Here is an 18,569-nt window from a genome sequence, read left to right on the forward strand (position 1 = left end):
GGGACAAGGCCCTGCCGCCTCCTCCCAGCCGGACCCTGGAAGGGTCCACAAAGGTGTCAGGTTCAAGTCCTCCAATAGGCCCATTTTTTAAAAGTGCTTTCAAGTTTCCGCTTTTTTCAGGAGGGGAGGGCAAGAGCAGCTTTTTCTATTCAAATTCTTTTCCTTGTATGTAGATACCAAAAGGAAACTCGGCACTGGGCATGTTCGGATGTGAATGGTTTTGCTGATAAGCAACAGCCTCCGGAACCAAAGCCTCAAAATAGTCGTCTCCCCCGCCCCCCGCAGAAGCTGCGAATGGTATCTGCCAAACAGATGACAAAGTACCTCGGACTGAATCCCACAGACAGCGTTTTGAGCAGAACGCACGGCTCAACTCTTGTAATTACTGTTTATAGCTGGCCGAGCCTGACTAGGAGAGGGCAGACCCGAGAGGAAATCAGTTTCCCGGACCTTTGAGAGGAGGCTGTGTGTTAATTAAAGGCTGGGACGGGACGGGTACTTCTCAGACATGCTCCAAGTTGTTCTTGAGATCACAGTTCCCATCACGTTTTCTCTGGAGGGAGTGAGTAGATAATTGGGATTTTTTTTTATTTTTGGCCTTGTCTTTCTTCCTTTTTTTTTTCTTTTTCTTTTACCTCTCCCCATTTTAGTCATATGGCCTTGAACCCACAGTGAATTGAAGAGAGAAAGAAATGGATATGTCTGACCCCAATTTTTGGACTGTGCTCTCAAACTTTACTTTGCCTCATTTGAGGAGTGGGAACAGGCTTCGGCGAACACAAAGGTAAAAACGCGGGGATCTCTGCCTGGAGAGGGAATGCTTTCACTAACCAGGGGCCCACAGGCGGAGCTGCCTGAGCCCCTCAGGAGCTGGGGTTTTGTGTATTGGGTGACACTTTGAAAAGTTTATGCCCTGCTAGGGAAGGGGGTATTGTTTCAGGTATTTCATCATCCTTGTGGTTTCCTGGGTAACCCTGATAAATGTGCTTTTCATAGGTTTTCTCCTTTTGAAATGTGGATAATAAGACATTTCCTTGTAAGAGGTGGGGATGGAAAAAGGGAAAGAGGAGGAGGTACTTTGTCTAAGTCTGTCCCTTTGATCTGATCATGTTTATCCATTTCATTCACCCAGTCATTGAGGCTTCTGGTATTTTTCGTTGAGCCCTTCAGATGTTCCTCTCTATTAAATATTTGACCTTTATAAGATGCAGATATACGATGCAAGGATAGCCCAGGTTAGCTATTTCATACTATCTGTGGAGAGGCAGATCTACATAACTTTGTCATTTTGATTTTTCAATGGTTTGCTGGCATTTATTACTAATACAGGACTGGCCTTTTCATTTTGTAACGTGTATTTGACAGAAAAGATGGGGAAAGAAAAAGAATTTTAAAGTCAAGAAGAAGCTCATGCCACAAGTGACAGGCAGTTCCAAGAGTTTGCTGACACTTGTATTGAGAGACTATGATTTTAAAGGAGGCATTTCTCACCACATTTGTGTCCAACACAGAAAAGTAAGATTGTTGTACTTTTCGAGGGGCACACCTTCTGAGTTGTGTTAATACTGATTCTTTGTTTTCCTTCAAAACTTGCCTTGCATGTACATGCGAACATTCATGAGAGCAACTTTGCAGTCAGATAAACAGGATGCAGCCTGTCAGATTTGGAGCTTCACAATCTCTATGCTTCAGTGTTCAAAGAACCTAAGAAAATGGTTCGTTCTTTTTGGTTATACCTGTAACTTTTTGTAGTATAAATGTGGATATGTGATACTTTAGAAAACTTAGTTTTTCCTTTTGAACTTTTTCATGGTGTTTCTTACATTTGAGAAACATCCTGGAATACTCACATACACAGTTTATATACACGGGTGCACACACAAATCACATGTGCACCTGTGTGTATGAGAAAGACATCTGGCAGTTTTCAAAGTCATATTTGCTTTTTGATGCAGTTTGAAGTGTTGATACCACTAAACTATGTTGGATTCTGAAGTTGTACCTTTTAAATAACGTGACTATGTTTTTCTCGTTCTACCATATATGGTCAGAGACCCTCTCTTGTAGTATTGCTCATTTTGTAGTATTGCTCATCAAGTTGTTTCAACCATGCACCAAACCTCCAAGACAACTAATAAAGTTGAAGAGAGATACATGCCACACATGAACTAGGCCACTGCTCAACACGGTGATAATTCGTATAATTTCTTACCATTTCAGCTTGACAGAATCCCTTAAATATTTCTGAGTTGTGTAGTCCTGGCTGCCGGACAGCCTCTACTCTTACCTGGAACCAGTTCTTAGAGAGAGAGAAGTCAGTTCTGGCATCGTATGTGTGTGTGTCTGAACCTGTAGAGCAGTTGGAGCCTTTCTTCTTCCTACCTACCTGTTGATAGTATTATTGGAGAGAGTCAGATGCAGGAGGAGTCTCAGGCTGCTCTGAGCCTGGCTTTAGGGCAGTGCCTATCCAGCCTGAACACTCCAATTCAGACAGCTCACACTGACAGAGAGCCTAGGTTCTAAGGTAACCTGAATTCTTCCCAGTAAAACGAGAGAGCATTGGGTGGGCTGTTTCCACCCCAAGTCATGAACCCGTATCTTCAATGTGGCAAAATAGAGAGGGAAGTGGATTTTCTTCTCCCCCTTTTAAGAGTAGAGGTTATGACAGCCTGTTCGTTGCTGGAGATTTTCAGGTTTTGCACTTTGGAAATAAACATCCCAAAGATCATCTCTACATCCATTGAGTCATTGTCTGTCTCAAAGGGCTAGCATTGCTTTATATTTATTATGTAGATTCAGAAGGCCAGGTGTCCTCATCTCCAGGGCAGTGTATGTGGCTATTGCATCCTGTTATTATACAGTGATCAATTCTGGCTCCATGTCCTTCCCTAAGGACATGAAACATGTGCTTACATTGTGACTTCCACTTTTGGGATGCCCCTTAACTGTTCTAAATCCTGTTTCCTTTTCCAAGTCTAACCCCGTACCTTACCTGGCTGAGTAGTTTGCCTCCTTTCCAAAGGACCTTTCTCTTCCCAAGTTGTTCTGTTTTGCCATCCTCGATAAGGGTGTCCCCAGAGTCCATGTGAGGATGCCTTGCTCTCACCATCAGTCAGATATGCCTTAATCCTTGAGATATCTCTCATTCCCAAACTTAGTTGCTTTCCTGCACACTTGCTGACTTGTGTGACAGATTGTTCATTTTGAATATTTTATCCCAGCTGTTTGTTCTGATTAACATTGTAATCTGGAGGACTTTATCTTAGCCTTTTCTTTAATATCAGCTTCTTGCAGCTATCAAAGTGAAATTCAGCTTTGAGCCTATGAGTGAGCATCTTAGAACTCATAAGGATAGAATGTTTGTCACACTTAAACGAGAGCTTGAATGGTTTCAGACTCTTACCTTAAACCTTTATTATGGTAGAAATTGTCATCATGGAAACTTTTGGTTTGCTACATTACGTTTGCCTTATAGTTCAATGTGATGCTGGTTTGTTAGTTTGTACTCTCAGAGAAAAATATTGAAGGTTTTTCTTACAACCTACAGCCCTACTTGTGCCTGTAACTCTTGGGGTTCCTGGGGAAATAAGCCTACAGACATACTCTCAGGCCTAGGTTCTCAAAGATGACACAGTACTGATGAACTGAAAGACTCTGTCCCTTGTGCTATGTCCCAAGGACAGTATATTATGCCCTTCATTCTTTTTTGTCTTGACCATGGCAGACATGAGATTGTTGGGATGCATACTGGCTTTTGTCTACTGTTTTGCTGTATAGCTTACGTGTTCCATTGGAAATAGTTCCTTCTATATAACTGGCTTTGTCCTTCTCTCCCTTCCCCTCATTTCCTCAAGGTAGTCTCAGTACAGCCATTCACCTGCTGCTTTGAGGGACAGAAACCTAGGCTTAAATGAAGAGACTTTATACCAAAACTTGTTGCTTTAGACTGAAGTAATGATTGCATGTTTCAGAGATTTTCAGTTTCATAGGTCTGTGGCTATTCCATTCATTGAGGATCCTCTCACAACTCAGAATGGAAATTAGTTGGCCTGCATTCATGTCACTGCTTATGTTTCTAGCATCTTTTCTTTGCCCATTAGATTAAAAACTTGGGGGAAATGAATCAAGCTTCTCTTTTGATTATATCTGCTCTCTGTCACACCTTAAGGAAAGGGCTACAATTGATTTCTAAATGTTCCTGCTAAGTTTTGAGTTGGGCCTTTAGTTTTGCTGAAGTGCAGTCTTGAGAATCCAGAAGATGCTTGTGTTTTAACCTTAATGTTTAGAAATCTGTCGTGTTTTCATTTTGCTTAATGATAATCTCTCAACCTTGATGACACCTAAATCAATAGAACCATTATCCATGCCGATGGGTAGTTTGTGACTCAGTTCATCACTTTGAGCAAGTTTCCAAATGTATTTTTCTGAGAACAAAAAAAGAAGTTTTTTGGGGCTTTTATTTTGGTAGTTGTTTTTCGCAGAATTCACATTACTCAGTAATTGCTATGAACAGCAGGTACCTTCAGGGATCTTAAACTAAATCCTGTAGTTGTCAGGATGTATTGAATTTTTTATGCATTCGGCATCTTCCCTTCAGAAACATCTGTAGTGTTCGATGAGTTTTTCCTTTGTTTTGCTCATGAATGTATGTCATGACTATGAGAACTATAGAGAATCCTCTTCCCTCTTGCCCTGGTATTCCAGGTGTTAGTAAACCTGTACTCACCCCTTTTACCCAAATCCCAATTAACTCCACATTTATTAAGCACTTATATGTACCTGGGCACTGTGACCCAATTTTGAAAGCCGTAGGCATGCTTTCAATGAAGACAAGTAAATGAATCATTGCAAACCAGGACAATCAAGAAGTATTTACAAGGTACATATAAGCCATAGGAGCGGTCAGTGGGTAAGAGAGAATTTGGTCTCAGGGAGCCAGAAGAGACATCACATAGAAAAGGTTTTGAAAGATATTTGGTGTTGACGAAAGTGAAGAACAGGGCCTTTCCAAGGGGCAGGAGAAATGGTGTGTACAAAGGCCTGGTGACCTCGGCAACAGAGTTCCAGGAACTAGACATGGCTTAGTATTGCTGAAGCAGAGAGTTGGAAGGGGCAGTACTGCACAGTGGTTAAGAGGGTCGTTCTGAAGCCCATTTACCTGGGTTAACATCTTGACTGTATGAGATTGGTTATGTTAACTTTGGACTTCACTTGTTCCGTCTATAAAATAGGGATAAGTATTTATGTTACAGGATTGTTGTGAAGATTAAAATGCATTCATATGTGTAGAATGCTTAATGAAATGACTGGCATATAAAAATTCTCAATAAATTTTAGCTGTTAATATTACTGCTGTTATTACAAATGAAGATGAGTAGTGGGTGGTGAAGCTGGGGAGGAGAGCTGAGGTGCTTGGCATATGAGGGAGTTTGGTTTTGATCCTGTGCTGGGGAGTCATGTCTAGCCACACTGGGGTTTAGGTCTGGGAGTGGGGATGAGACCTGGAAGTCAGTTAATAAGTTCTTGGGGTAGTCTATTTAAAAGATTTTGCAGGACTAGATAAAGAATGAAGTGAGATTGTGCCTTTGAGAGATACGAAGGATATGACATTGATAGGAGTCGATGAGCCATTGAGTCTGAGGGAAGAAGGAATATTCCATGATGGCCCTGGGGTTTTTGACTCCAGGAACCAGGGAGAGGGAGAAACCACCTGTACTTATGAGAGTGAGGCAGGGGAAAACACAAGAACCTATATTATACTTGCCCCTTTTTTCCCCTAAAGCTCAGTTATTCACATTTATTGAAGATCTGTTGTGCGCTGAATACCATGGGATATTTATTCCTTCATTCAGCCAATATCCCAACCTTGTATCCCATGCTGGTCAAGGGATACAGTGATAAACGAGATAGACGGAGTAGTTAGGCCTCACCAATAAACAAGTATCCAACTAAGTCAATTGCCAATGTGGTCAGTATTCCAATGGCTGTAAGCAAGAGCCGAGATAAGAACATATAACCCTGTGGGGTGATGATGGGGGTTACTTCCGATAACGTGGTCAGGGAAGGTCTTTCAAGAAGATAATATTTAAGGGAGCCCTCAAGGATGAGAAAGAGCCATCGTGGGAGGAGTTTGGGGACAGGCATCTGGGAACATGAAAGGCACTGAGACTGGAAAGAAAGAGCCCCCTAGGCAGGCAGCTGAGTACATAAATCCAGAGCACTCAGGCAGGCTGTGCCAAAATAATAAACACAGGACTCACCATTAAGACCATCTGAGAAATACATCAGATTAATACATGGGAGAATTAAAGACACCCCGCTTAAGGGGTAGGCAGAAATACAGCGAGGTACGGGAAAAGAGACTTAGTCGGAAAAAGTCCCCTAAGAAGGGAGGGGACCAGGAGGGTGCTGCCCTGGAAATCCCAGGAGGAAAATGGTCAACACCCCCAGCACTCCACAGAGAGTTGAAGTGAAGGTGTGTGTTGTGTCTGGCAACTGGAAACTCGTGGATGACTTGAGCATGAACAGGTGCCCCAGGGTGGGGGTGTCATAACCCAGAAAAGAGTGAAGCAAGGACTTGGAGAACAGGGGAGGTGGCCACTCTCCGTGGGCAGCTAAATACAGCAGCAGCACAGCTATGATGGCCTTGCCTCTGAACATTCGTGGCTGGCCTGTCAGCCCTCCTCCCTGAATCATATCCCCTTACTCACTGTTGCTCACTTTGTTGTCTGCTTCATTGCCCAAATTGGCAATGACAGTTTCCTTTTCACCTCCCTCTGGAAGCTCAAATTTCTTCCATGGCCTATGACTGTCCTTTGTGACATGTTTAGGTTTGGAGTTTCTCTTACTGTAAAGCCCTGACCGAGCATCTCTGGCTCCCACACACCACCTCTTGCTCTCCTCCTGAGGCCCTGGTACCCCAGCCCCTCCCCTGCAGCTTAGTCCACAGGAGACGGAAGCCTGGCCCCACTTGTTGCTCCTCTCCTCCTCTCCACGCCTGACCTGCAGGCTCTGCCCCTCCCTGAGTCCCTGAGCCCATTTCCTCCCACTCCTTGCTTTGCCCAGACCTGTTTCATAGTTGCTTCCTTTCATCCTTGTACTTTCTTTATGCTCTTGACTGTGTCTTCTGCAGGCAGGACAGACTTACAAATCATGCAGGGCTCGCCCCTTCAGTCCTTCTCTCATTTCTAGTTAGCTCTCACGTTGCTAATATTCCGTGACGCCGTCCAGCAACCTGGGCTGCCCTTGCTCCTGACCCCCCCTTCCCCAGCCTGGTCAGGGATACACCTAGAGCAGAGGAGAAAAACTGAGCTCCAAGCCCAGAGCTTCCAGCAGCTGAGTGGCTCCTGTCGAGAGCCTGGCTGTCCCAACTGTGGCAGCGTTCTGCAGATTCTGGGCATCTTAGGCTTACCAGATACAAAGGATGGAAGTGGAAATATGCACAGTTCAAAAATGTTGCTTTTAGCTTCTTGTGTGAAACTTACAATAGGAGATCACAGACTGTTTTGCCCCTGGAATATGTAGATCTTTTGTGAGACAAGGCGGAGGGAGGAAGCGAGAAAAGAGTGAGAGAGAAGGGGAGAGAGAAATGTGTGAGAGTGCAAAAAGTAGATTTCAAAAGAAATTCATTAAAAATAAAACATAAGAATTATGGAGCATATGCTGCATGGGGAGGCATGGACTATTCACTGCTATTGTGTGTGTGTGAGAGAGTGTGTTTCTGTGTGTGTCTTCACTCAAGGCAGTGGTGGGAGTAGTATATTGATAAGTGCACAGTGATGGGTAGAACACTATATTCTTTAATGGTTTTGCTTGCTTCTCTTTACACATCTATCCTGTTATCAGAAGCTCAATGATACCTTTAAACAGGAATAGTAAGCTTCAAGATAGAGACCATTTGCCTTCTGGGTTAAAGATTGACAGGTGTTGGGGTCAAGGAATCATTTGAGTTCCTGTGTGGAGATGGCCCATAGAAGAGGAAGCTTGGAATAGGACTCAACCTGATAATTTGGGAAAGTCCTTCTGTTGGTTGAGATAGAAATAGCTGGTGTCTCACAGAGATGGAAACCGGAGGCTCTGGACCCCAGCCTCACCCTCCATACACACCCATCTGTAGTGTGAGTAAGCATGTACAAAGCTATGTTAATCTGAGCTGTCTTCACTACCTGTAACTAGTCATTTGGGAGTGACATCATGGTAACTGAGTAATCCTTTTGAAACTTAAATAGTAGAGCCAAGATATTAAAATGATCCTGGGGCTACCTAGATGAAAGTAGATACAAAGTGTGCATAAAATTGTCTACTAAAAGTAGAGTCAGTCTCTATCAGTAGGAACTTGGTTTTTGTGATAATGTAGTGCATTTTGTAACTAGATAGATCTCAAAAGTTCATACATTTGTTAATACTTGTAGTTCTGGTACTCTTCTTATTTCCAGGCAGATAGAAGGAAAGAAAAGAAAAAAGTTCCACTAGGAACTTGGTTGTAAATTATGAAAATGTTGACCTTAAACCTTATTAATAGAATAAAAGGACCTGTGGGAATTTTAGCTACATTAATGTCTATTGGACATGCCTCTTTGAGAAGGTAATTATACTAATATCACAACTGACATACCATGGTTTTATTTTAAAGAAAAAAGACCATAGCAGAGAATTTAGGCTTTGATCAGTAAAATAGATTGGTAAGAAGAACAGGCAGTCATTAATGTACATCTCTTATCTGAAGCACCCCATTGCTTACTTTATTATAGAATCCTGGGAATTTTTACATTCTGCTTTGTGGTCCTACATTTATCAGTGACTGATTTTGTCAGAGTTTGGGGGCTCTTAGCAAACTGTAACTGCAGGCACCTAGTACAAGCAAAATGTAGATCTTGACATCTGGTAGGCCAACCACCATTTTTATTCTGAAGTTCTTGAATAAGCTTTTAGCTGTTCAAAGTAAGTACCAGCACCCTGTGCCCCTGGAAAGTTTCTAGTTCAAGTGGCAGTATCTTTTAGAGGTAGTATATTGGGTTCTGAGTGAATCATCTAGGTGGAGGGAATGAGAAACTGAAAACTGGTGAAATTTGCTGAGGTCTCTTAGGGTCATAGAATTAGAAGGGGAAGAAAGCTGATGGATTTACCAGGCCCATTTTGCCACATGAGTATTTGTTGAAGCTATCAAACAAAACAAAAGCTGTAAAGAAGTATGCTTTATTCTATCTAATTTTAAATGTTACAGTGTATGTTTATGTCTGACGCTTTACTGAGTTTCTTCCTTAAGAGTCATTATTGGAATATTATCTAGTCACTGACAAATTTCTCAGCTATGAAATCTGTAGAAAATCACTGGATCCATAGCTTACATAAAAATCACTTATGCCCCTTTCACGTTAATGTCTTCTAAAATACAATATGATGGATATATTTAAATGGGGAATTATAATAATTAAAAGTTTTACTTTTATAGATGTATGAAGGGGTTGAGGGAAAAAATTATGTTTGGCATGGGAAAAACTGCCAGCTGAATAAAGCACTCGAGGAAATATGGTAAATGAAGCCTTTGTTACTGTAAAACAATAGCCATTAAGTGGCTATTATGTAATGTTATTTCTTATGTCTGATTTGAGTGGCTTGTTGATCTTGGAACTTGAGATATAATTCCTGTAAAAATATAACTTTCACTTGGCTAATCTCAAGACTTTTGATATAAAAATCAAAGACTTTTCCAAATAGATTACCTAGATCAGGAACTAAGTACTGGAGCTACTGAAGCTATGTCAGATTTTTTTTTTCCCATGTAAGGACTGATTTTATCTACTTGCTATTCCCTATCCTAGTACCCATCCAGATAAACACAAGTAATTTGCTAACCCAAAAACTGGTTTATTGTAAAATTAACCTAGGCTTGCTCAACCACTGCAAAGGGCAGGCATGTGGCAAAACAATTGATAGGCACATCAGCTGCCTTAGCAAGTTGAATGGATGCTTGTAAAGTTCGCATTTCCATAGTAGGTCCCTAAACAGAAGGATTTCTCATCTTTGATGTCAAATGTCCTTAGTGACCAGTGGAGCTAAACAGATGTGGGATAATGTGGGTGCTTTAGGTAATAGTTCTTGTTATGGATTCTGCAAAATAAGCCTCTAAGTGTATGAATCATAATTTCCTATATGTTTTAGGATTTGATGTCTGGGGTTACGTATTTGAACCATGGAATAAAAATTGCCATGTTTTTACTGTGTGGCCTATAAAACTTATATGTAGCATTCTTTCTCAGTAGATGCCTTCTCTCCTGTGAAGTTCAGGCAGGTTAGCCTTTGAAATCAAGGATTTTTAAAGTGAAAAATCAATAGTGGTTTTCTTAACATTGGAATCCAGGCTTAAGATCGGAGACCTGCGCTCTTCAGTCCAGTTCTTGGATCTTAGTGCTTTAATGCTATTTTACCAGCATAGCCATGGCCAAAATGCCATTTTAGCAGGTAGACTTCATTTTTCTATAACATTGTGATTATGTATTATTTGATGGCTTATAGAGGAAGCTCTTTAATCAAGAGCAGTTGTGGTTTTTCTTACCTTTTGAGATTTAACCTTATAATTAGTCTACCTTCTCACATCAGATCTAAGGTGATTTGGTGGTCAAAAGGAATAGATACTGAACTGGTTAGATATTAATGTGATACAACTTTTTTATGCCATTTCTAGGATATAGAAACATTCCATGGAATGGGTCCCAGGTTGGAAATCCATGAGGGAAAAGGGTTCTGACTCTTGGCACTGATAAACATATTCAGAAATGTTGTATTCCAGCCAGAGTAAATATATATGCCCTTTATACTTTTTTTCAGTTAGCAGAAGTTACTTCTAAACACTTATTTTGGCAGTAAGGAAGCTCGTCATGACCTATTGTTCCAGAAAGATTATAGTCCTCGTTTTAAGCCAGTTCTTTAGTTCCCATGTAAGTGGCATGCCCAGCCTGGAGCTGAAGAAACAACTCCTGCTTTTCAAACCTTCCATTCTTATAGGTGTGTCCAGCAGGCAGTGGCTTGTAGCTGTTCCTTCAGCCACTTAACAGGTTTGATTTCAAAGCTTTTTAATAGAGAAACTAACATGTTTGGAGGGGATTCATGGCCCAACATTTATGGATTTTGTTGGGAAGTCTCAGGTGTGTATTTATCTTAAGTATATGTTAAGGCCTATTAGACGAAAGTAATTGTTTGTGCTTTGCTCTGTTTTGTTTTTGCCTTCTAGTCCTAGACTGAATTTTTTAAGATTATCTTAGGGATTGGATTGGGAGGGAGTAGTTCCGAGTCCTGAAGGCTATATATCTCCACTTTCAGTTCCTTTTCTTTGGCTGCCTAAAGAGGAGCACTAAAGAGGAGTCAAGTGATTATAAATTCGGCCAAAAGACAGAGAAACCAAGAGCTGGACGATTAACCTCTGAAACATAGGAAGTTAATTACATTTACAAATACTTGGAGGGGTTATTTATGAGTCATGCATCTCTCTGTGACCCTTTTACTGCTTTGGGAGCTTGTGGATGAGGCTGAATCACTCTCTGAAACCTGATAACCTGATAACCTAGTTTGGCTAAGTTTGGCTTCTGTGAACAGAGTCTGAGGATTTATCACATCACTTCATTTTTTATTTGTATGCCAAATATTTATTGAGTACCTTTTATGTGACCAGGGCTATGATTTTCACCTGGGAAACAAAGCTATGTATAGCATGATCCTTTTCTTCAAGTAGCTCAATCTAGTGGGCTTTAGACAGTAATACAAAGAATTAGAGTAACATGCGGTTAACTGGTAGATCTACCAACATCAGCCGAGGAGGAGGGAGGGTGAGAATATCTGTGAAGACAGTTTGATATAGTCTCATTTAATCCTCACAACAACTCCATGAAGAATATATTATTATATTTATTATACAGATGAAAAAATTGAGGATTACAGAAATTGCTTAACTGTCCGCAAATCTCACCAGTAGTGAGTAGTGAATTTGGATAAAAACTTTACTTTCTTATGGCCAAAAGAAATATAGCTCCAACAACATTCTAATTACTGAAAATAATATTTGTAAAGCAAGATTTTAGTAGCTTTTTAATTTTATAGGACAGTACGCTCTTGGCAATTCAAAAGATATTTGTGGAATATAGAGCTCTGATAATTTTGATCTTTGGTATAGAAAATGCTGCTGCTGTCTGAGGGAAGAGAGTGAAAAATAGAAGTAGGTTTTACTTTGTTTTAAGATTGCCACCTGCTGATTCTCTTTCCTATTAATGGAAATTGTAAATGTATTCTGCTGTAATTTCCTCATCTTAAAGTATCACAGTTTATGATGGTGTTTAAATGGGTTTGTGCTTTTAAATTGAAGCTTTGCTTACGGTGTAGCTCTGCACAGCTGCTGTCTTCCAGGCCTTTGAATGAGTAACACCCCATGCACTCAGGCTTATTTTCCTGAGCTTTCCCTGTATGTATTATAAAATCCTGCACATTCACATAAGTGTATATGTTATCCACACATTTCAAAATCCATGCCGATCTTGTAATAATGCATATAGTTCATCCATTAGAAAGGACAGAAATTCTTTCTGATTATGGATGGCAATACAATGGGTATGCCAGAAAATATCTGTTGGGAGATTTTAGAGATGAATTACTTATAGGCTTCTTTCCTTTTAAAAAATGTAATAATTCGTCTTGAAGGTACTATTACTAACTGTTTTTAAGGAGGAGATGACTCGATGGCACTCAAATACATCTTTTCCTTTGAGAAAATTACTGTGTTTAGAGAATGGAAAAGTAACTGCTTTGTAATATGTAAAACAATTGCATAAGAATAGACTATAAATAATCTACAACACACAAAGGACACAAAGATTCTGTCCAGAATTCTCTAAACCACACACATACACACACAGAAAAACTTTACTGGCCATCTCTTAGCTTTTGGTGATACAATATGTGAGCTGTTTTTGAGGAATAGCTGCCCCTACCTAAGGACGGAATGAAAGAAGTCTTCCCTTTAGGAACTTTGTTAAGGGTTAAAGAAAGTGTGTTTTATTACTATTAACCTAGGCCCAAGAGTTACTCAGATGCGTACTGACACAGGGTTTACCACTTGTATCAGGCAACTAGGTGTTAGTTTTGTTTTGTTGAGACAGGTTTGTTGAGATACAGTTTACACACGGTAAAATCATCCTTTTTCAGGTATGTAGTTCAGTAAGTTTTAACAAATAAAGTTATGTAGCTAACATACAGGGAAAGATATAGAATATTTCTTTCTTTCTTTCTTTTTTGTTTTTGTTTTTTTTTTTTTTTTGAGACAGAGTCTCACCCTGTCACCCAGGCTGGAGTGCGATGGTGTGATCTCAGCTCAGTGCAAACTCCGCCTCCCAGGTTCAAGCGATTCACCTGCCTCGGCCTCCCGAGTAGCTTACAGGTGTGCGCCACTATGCCCAGCTAATTTTTGTGTTTTTAGTAGAGACGGGGTTTCTCCATGTTGGTCAGGCTGGTCTGGATCTCCTAACCTCATGATCCGCCCACCTCGGCCTCCCAAAGTGCAGGGATTGCAGTCGTGAGCCACCGCACCCGGCCGAGTATTTCTATTACCTCAAAAAATTTTACATAGATGGAGCAGTTTGATAATGCTGATATACGATTAGAATAAGACATTTTGTTTTGCTCTCCTTCCTATTTTATAATTAAGCTTTACATTTTATTAACATTTCACAATTTTTTCCTAATATCCTTTTTCTATTCCATCTAGGATACTATGGTACACTGTGTCATCCTCTTTAAAAATAATTTTTATGAGGAATTGATTAACACATAGATTACATGGTGATATTGTCAAGTGAAGTACCGGAAAAATGCATCAGAATGAGATACTTGAAAGATGAGCAAACTAAATTGTGTGGTCCACTATTAATATATAATAGCTCATTTGGACAGATACTGTTGCTTATGCTTGTAATTCCAGCACTTTGAGAAGCAGGAGGGTCATTTGAGCCCTGGAGTTCAATACCAGCCTGGGCAATATAGGGAGAGCATTGTCTCCATAAAAAAATTTAAACATGCGTGCCTGTGGTCCCAGCTACTCTGGAGGCTGAGGCAGGAGGATTGCTTGAGCCCGAGAGGCCGCAGCTGCAGTGAGCAATGACTGTGCCACTGCACTTCAGCCTGGGCGACAGAACAAGACCCTGTCTCAAAAAAAAAAAGTCCCTTTGATACTACATAGATGAAAAACTTGTAAGAAACCAGATAAACAGATTTGACTAGCAGGAAGTTGTAAAAATAATTTGGGGGTGTTTACTGGGGAAGGAAACAGGGCCTTGACAGTGGAGGACTTGGAAGATGTGTAATTTAAGATATAGATTATGATTGTTGGAAAATAAGCATGGAGATCCAGAAGGAATCTTAAGAGTTTTTCTATGCAAGTGAAGCTGGAAGAAAATATGTATTTTACAAAAGATAAATTACAAGTACCTTATTTGCTTTGCAAAATAACTTATCATGTTCTTCCACTTTTTATTATAATTTTAATGAAACTTATATAACCTTTAAACTAAATTTTAAACTAATACATGCTCAAGACAAAAAAATGGGGAAAATATTTTTTAAAAAATCACCCCAAATCCTAGTACTCAGACATAACCACCATTACAAACTTGGCAGAGTAATATTTTTCCTGTCTGCATGTGTGCATACATGTGTGCATGCATACCACAAAGTAGATATTTTATTGTACCTCCTGGTTTATTATCTGCTTTTTTCCCTTAATGAAATTCTTTTAAATGCCCAACTTTGCAATGGTAAGATTTCTAGAAACTTTTAAAAAACCTATAGTATACAAGAAGACTGGGGCGAGTTGACGGTAAGTCCCGGGACACATTGGAAAGGCGTCCAGAAACCGCTGTGCTAATTAATGCGCAGCTGCACCCGTTGTGGGCATGTCCACAGCCAGCTTCCTGGTTTACAGTGGAGATGGGCCCATTGACACTAGTGAAGGGACCCTGGATGGGCTCACATTTCAGGTCCTGTTTTTCTCCAACTGTATTTGGATCTCTCTTGAAATGCTCCTTTTAAAAATACTAATGCTAGCTCAGAAAGACTCCAATTACCATCTTCCCCACAGGCTTAAATGTTGAACCTCAAGATCTTAAGTTTATCCCTTATGTATGTGAGCAGGCTTGCCAGATGGCAGGCCAATTAATATATTTTTGCAAGGTGTAGAAATGTTTTTTCTCCATAGGGGAACAATGAATCCGTCTGCTGTACATCTTCGTTTCCCCTCTGTCTCCCCTCTAATCTTTTAATTAATTAAATAATTAAATCATTATTTAATTTTCAGACATAAGTTGTGCAACTTTGTAAGTGATACTTTCTGCTTTTTTAGGGAAGTAGCTTTAAGAATTGAAACTTTTTTTTGAACTATAAAGATGTGAAGAACCCTGTCATGGACTAAAATATATGGACATCTAAGTTCTATCCGGGGAATTACTTTTTTTGAAAGTTGGGTATATAGAGTCGTATGTTGAAAATCTGATTCATGGAGGTATAATCTGGAATAGACTTTCAAAACCGTCATGACCCCCTCATTGTAAGATGAGTAAATTAATGTTTAGGTAACAAAATTTCAAGCTGGTAAACAACAGAGATTGTCTGGAAACCTTGTCTTCAGGTTCCAAAGTAGGACAACCATGGTGAAAATAGAATCTTTAATCTCTTGAGGGGAAAACCTAGTTAAGATTCAACTAGGAGAAGTATGCTCGCTCATATTTATGCCTGTTCTCCCTTGAGTTTCAGGCACTGAACTGTACATGTCACCTCTACAGTGTCTTTTTGCCCTTAAGTGGCAATTCAGATCAGCAGATAATTAACTGTTTAGTGACTATGCCTTGCTTCCCAGTTCTGTTGAAAGTTCCTGAAGGACAATTGCCACATCCTCTTTTACAGTACTTATGGATGGTGTACTACCTGGTCATGGAATGAATGAATTACTGACTATATAAATATCAATAAGGTTGTTTTACAAAATTCTCTCAGAGAGTGTTGGAATTCTAGGAACATGACCACATTATAGCCTTCCCACAATCTGCCACATTATCATACAGAATTTGGTTTCTTTCCCCTTCGGTATGAAGGAATTTACCACTGACTATTCCTGAAGCTTCTCTTGGAAGGATTGTTTCACCTGTTTACCAGCATGTTTGGTGTCCTCCATATTTTGGGATAGATGGGCCTACATCAGCTACTGCTAGACAAGAAGGAAGGATTTAGACTTGGCATTTTTTCTTTTATTCAAGTTGACGCCTCTTCCTCTGTTTTCACACTAAGAGGCCTTTCTCATATAGTAGAAAGGGTTTAGAGTTTGGATTTGGACAGACAGTTGGAATCCTGAGTTAGACTTGTGACCTTGGCAGGCCATCTCACCTATGATACTTGGTTTCCTCATCTTTCAGTATGGAAAATAATCAGCAAGCCTTTTTTGTACCATAAGTAAAATGGATTGTGACGCACTTAGAGCAGGTGTAGACAGACTACAGCCTGCAGGCCCAATCTGGCCACTGCCTGGTTTTGTGTACTGACCTTTATTAGAACACAGCTACACTGATTCCTATGGGATGGTCTGTGGCTCTTTGTGCTACAATGACAGAGTCAAGTAGTTACCACAGAAACTCTGGCCTGCAATTATCTGGCCCTTGACAGAAAGACTTTGCCAACCTCTTACCTAGGACAATCCCTAGCAAATACAGAGACTCAATAAATTGTAATTTTACCCCTTTTCCATTGGTTGTCTGAAGTTCAGTCTTTCCTTTAGGCACTCTTTCAAGAAAGTTAGTTCAGGCATGGCCTTCTCTGGTAAACCTTCTACAGCCCTATCCCACTTCTGGAGTATAGCCAAGGCCTTGAGCCATGGTACAGGACAGAACATGTTGAAAGAGGTATCTTCATGGCCCCCACACCCTGATATGTATCATGTCCTGACTTGAATTGAATGTTGTGCATGTTACAGGAATAGAATTTTGTCTTATCCAAGTGTAAATACAGGCATGCTATATAGATTGCAACATATCTCAATTTAGCTTAGATTATTTCTCACTATATATTGCAGGGTGAGTCGAGTCTATGCTTCTTCACAAGCTTCTAAACACATTTGAAAATACACTAAAAATAATCATTACAAATTACAAATACCATATTTAGCAAGGGACCTTCTGAAATCTTAAACGAGGAATTTCTGAAGCAACTCTGAGCTATTTGAACAAAAAAGTTCTCAAAGGAGCAATAAGATTTTTTTGGTGTGTTTATTTTGCTTTGTTTTTTAAGCAAAGTGAATTCACAGTTTCTTAGCAGTTTTGGTTAGGGACACCCTGGTGTCTGGTAGAAGACTAAGACTGAGAATCGACTGTGGCAGAATGTGCCAGGTGAGGACTTACTGATTGATTACCACACTCAGTGGAGAGAAAGATGAGGACTTCTGAGAGCTGCTAAAGGCAGTTATGTTTGCTTTTTTTATTTTAAAAAATGTACTGAGGAGTCATTTTTCAGGATACTAAAAGGATTTATTTGTTCAATATTTTAACATTTCCTTGTGTCTTAAAAAATACTGAAGAAATTATAACAGCATTACCCAAAATTTTATAAAGTTCTCCTTGATTCTCTCTGTCCCCTACTCCCTGCTTATTTTAATGTTTCTTTTGCTCTCACACTTTCCTCAGTTAGCATTCATTCCAACATGTTGTAATTCTGTATATACTTATCTGAATTCCAAGCTGACTGTGAGTGTCTTGAGACATAGACTTTATGCCAGCATAGTGCCTGGCACATAATAGACACTTAATAAAGGTTTATTGAATGAAAGCACCGCACAGTGAGCATATTCGTGCATATAGCTTTTTCTATCTTTTGGACTATGTCCTTAGGATAATTTCCCAGAATAGAGATTTCTATGCCAAAGTGACGTCAACATGTTTATGAATCTTAATACATCATGCCAAGTAGCTTTTTGTCTACTTGAGGTGCCTTCCAAGTTTGTGACTCTCATATTGCATGGTACATTATTGCTAGAATGTCAGGCTTGTGTTTCCTATTTTCTCTACCAAAAAAAAAAATGACAGTAGGCTACATTATTGCCAAATTCAAGTTTTGAATGAACGTTGCATATACTTTAGGAGGAAGAGCTTCTAAAGAATAAAATTCCCTCATGTGGAACTTGGGAAACAAGGAGGCAGGCAGCAGGGGCAAGGTACTGGATAAAAGATACTGTTACAAGGGCAAAGAACTTCTGGAGTTTCATTACTACTATGAACCTTTACTGAATTGTCATCAGTATTTCAAGGAAACAATTGAATATTTTTGTTTACTTTTCCCCTTTAACACATTTAATGTTCAAATACGAAACATTACTAAATGCAAATTGCTGTTAATGCACATTCCAAGGTCTGCTTTTCACAAAGTCTGAAACTGTGTAACGTATGATGCATTTCCATCTTCAATTGATCTGATTTGCGTGTGTGAAATAAGATTGAGCCTCCATGCTGTGACCTTGAGCAACAGTAGCTTTTTTTTTTTTTTTGAGTTTG

General features: G+C 39.9%; 1 protein-coding gene across 3 annotated transcripts in view; it reads left to right on the forward strand.

Annotated features, from left to right (window-relative positions):
• MAST4 (microtubule associated serine/threonine kinase family member 4) overlaps nt 1–18,569 on the forward strand; it is a 577,822-nt gene that overhangs the window by 412,301 nt on the left and 146,952 nt on the right. Inside the window, exon 1 of one of the 3 annotated variants that reach the window (XM_030799247.1) lies at nt 179–784. The exons of 1 other annotated variant lie outside the window; for it this stretch is intronic. In XM_030799247.1, the coding sequence (XP_030655107.1) occupies nt 693–784 (92 nt within the window). In that variant the 5' untranslated portion in view covers nt 179–692. Of the gene's footprint in view, nt 1–178; nt 785–18,569 lie in introns of those variants that run through there. One more of the 3 variants, XM_030799246.1, reaches the window with a different exon arrangement.

This window comes from Nomascus leucogenys, chromosome 18, assembly GCF_006542625.1.
Source record: "Nomascus leucogenys isolate Asia chromosome 18, Asia_NLE_v1, whole genome shotgun sequence".
In the NCBI taxonomy this organism is placed as follows: Eukaryota; Metazoa; Chordata; class Mammalia; order Primates; family Hylobatidae; genus Nomascus; species Nomascus leucogenys.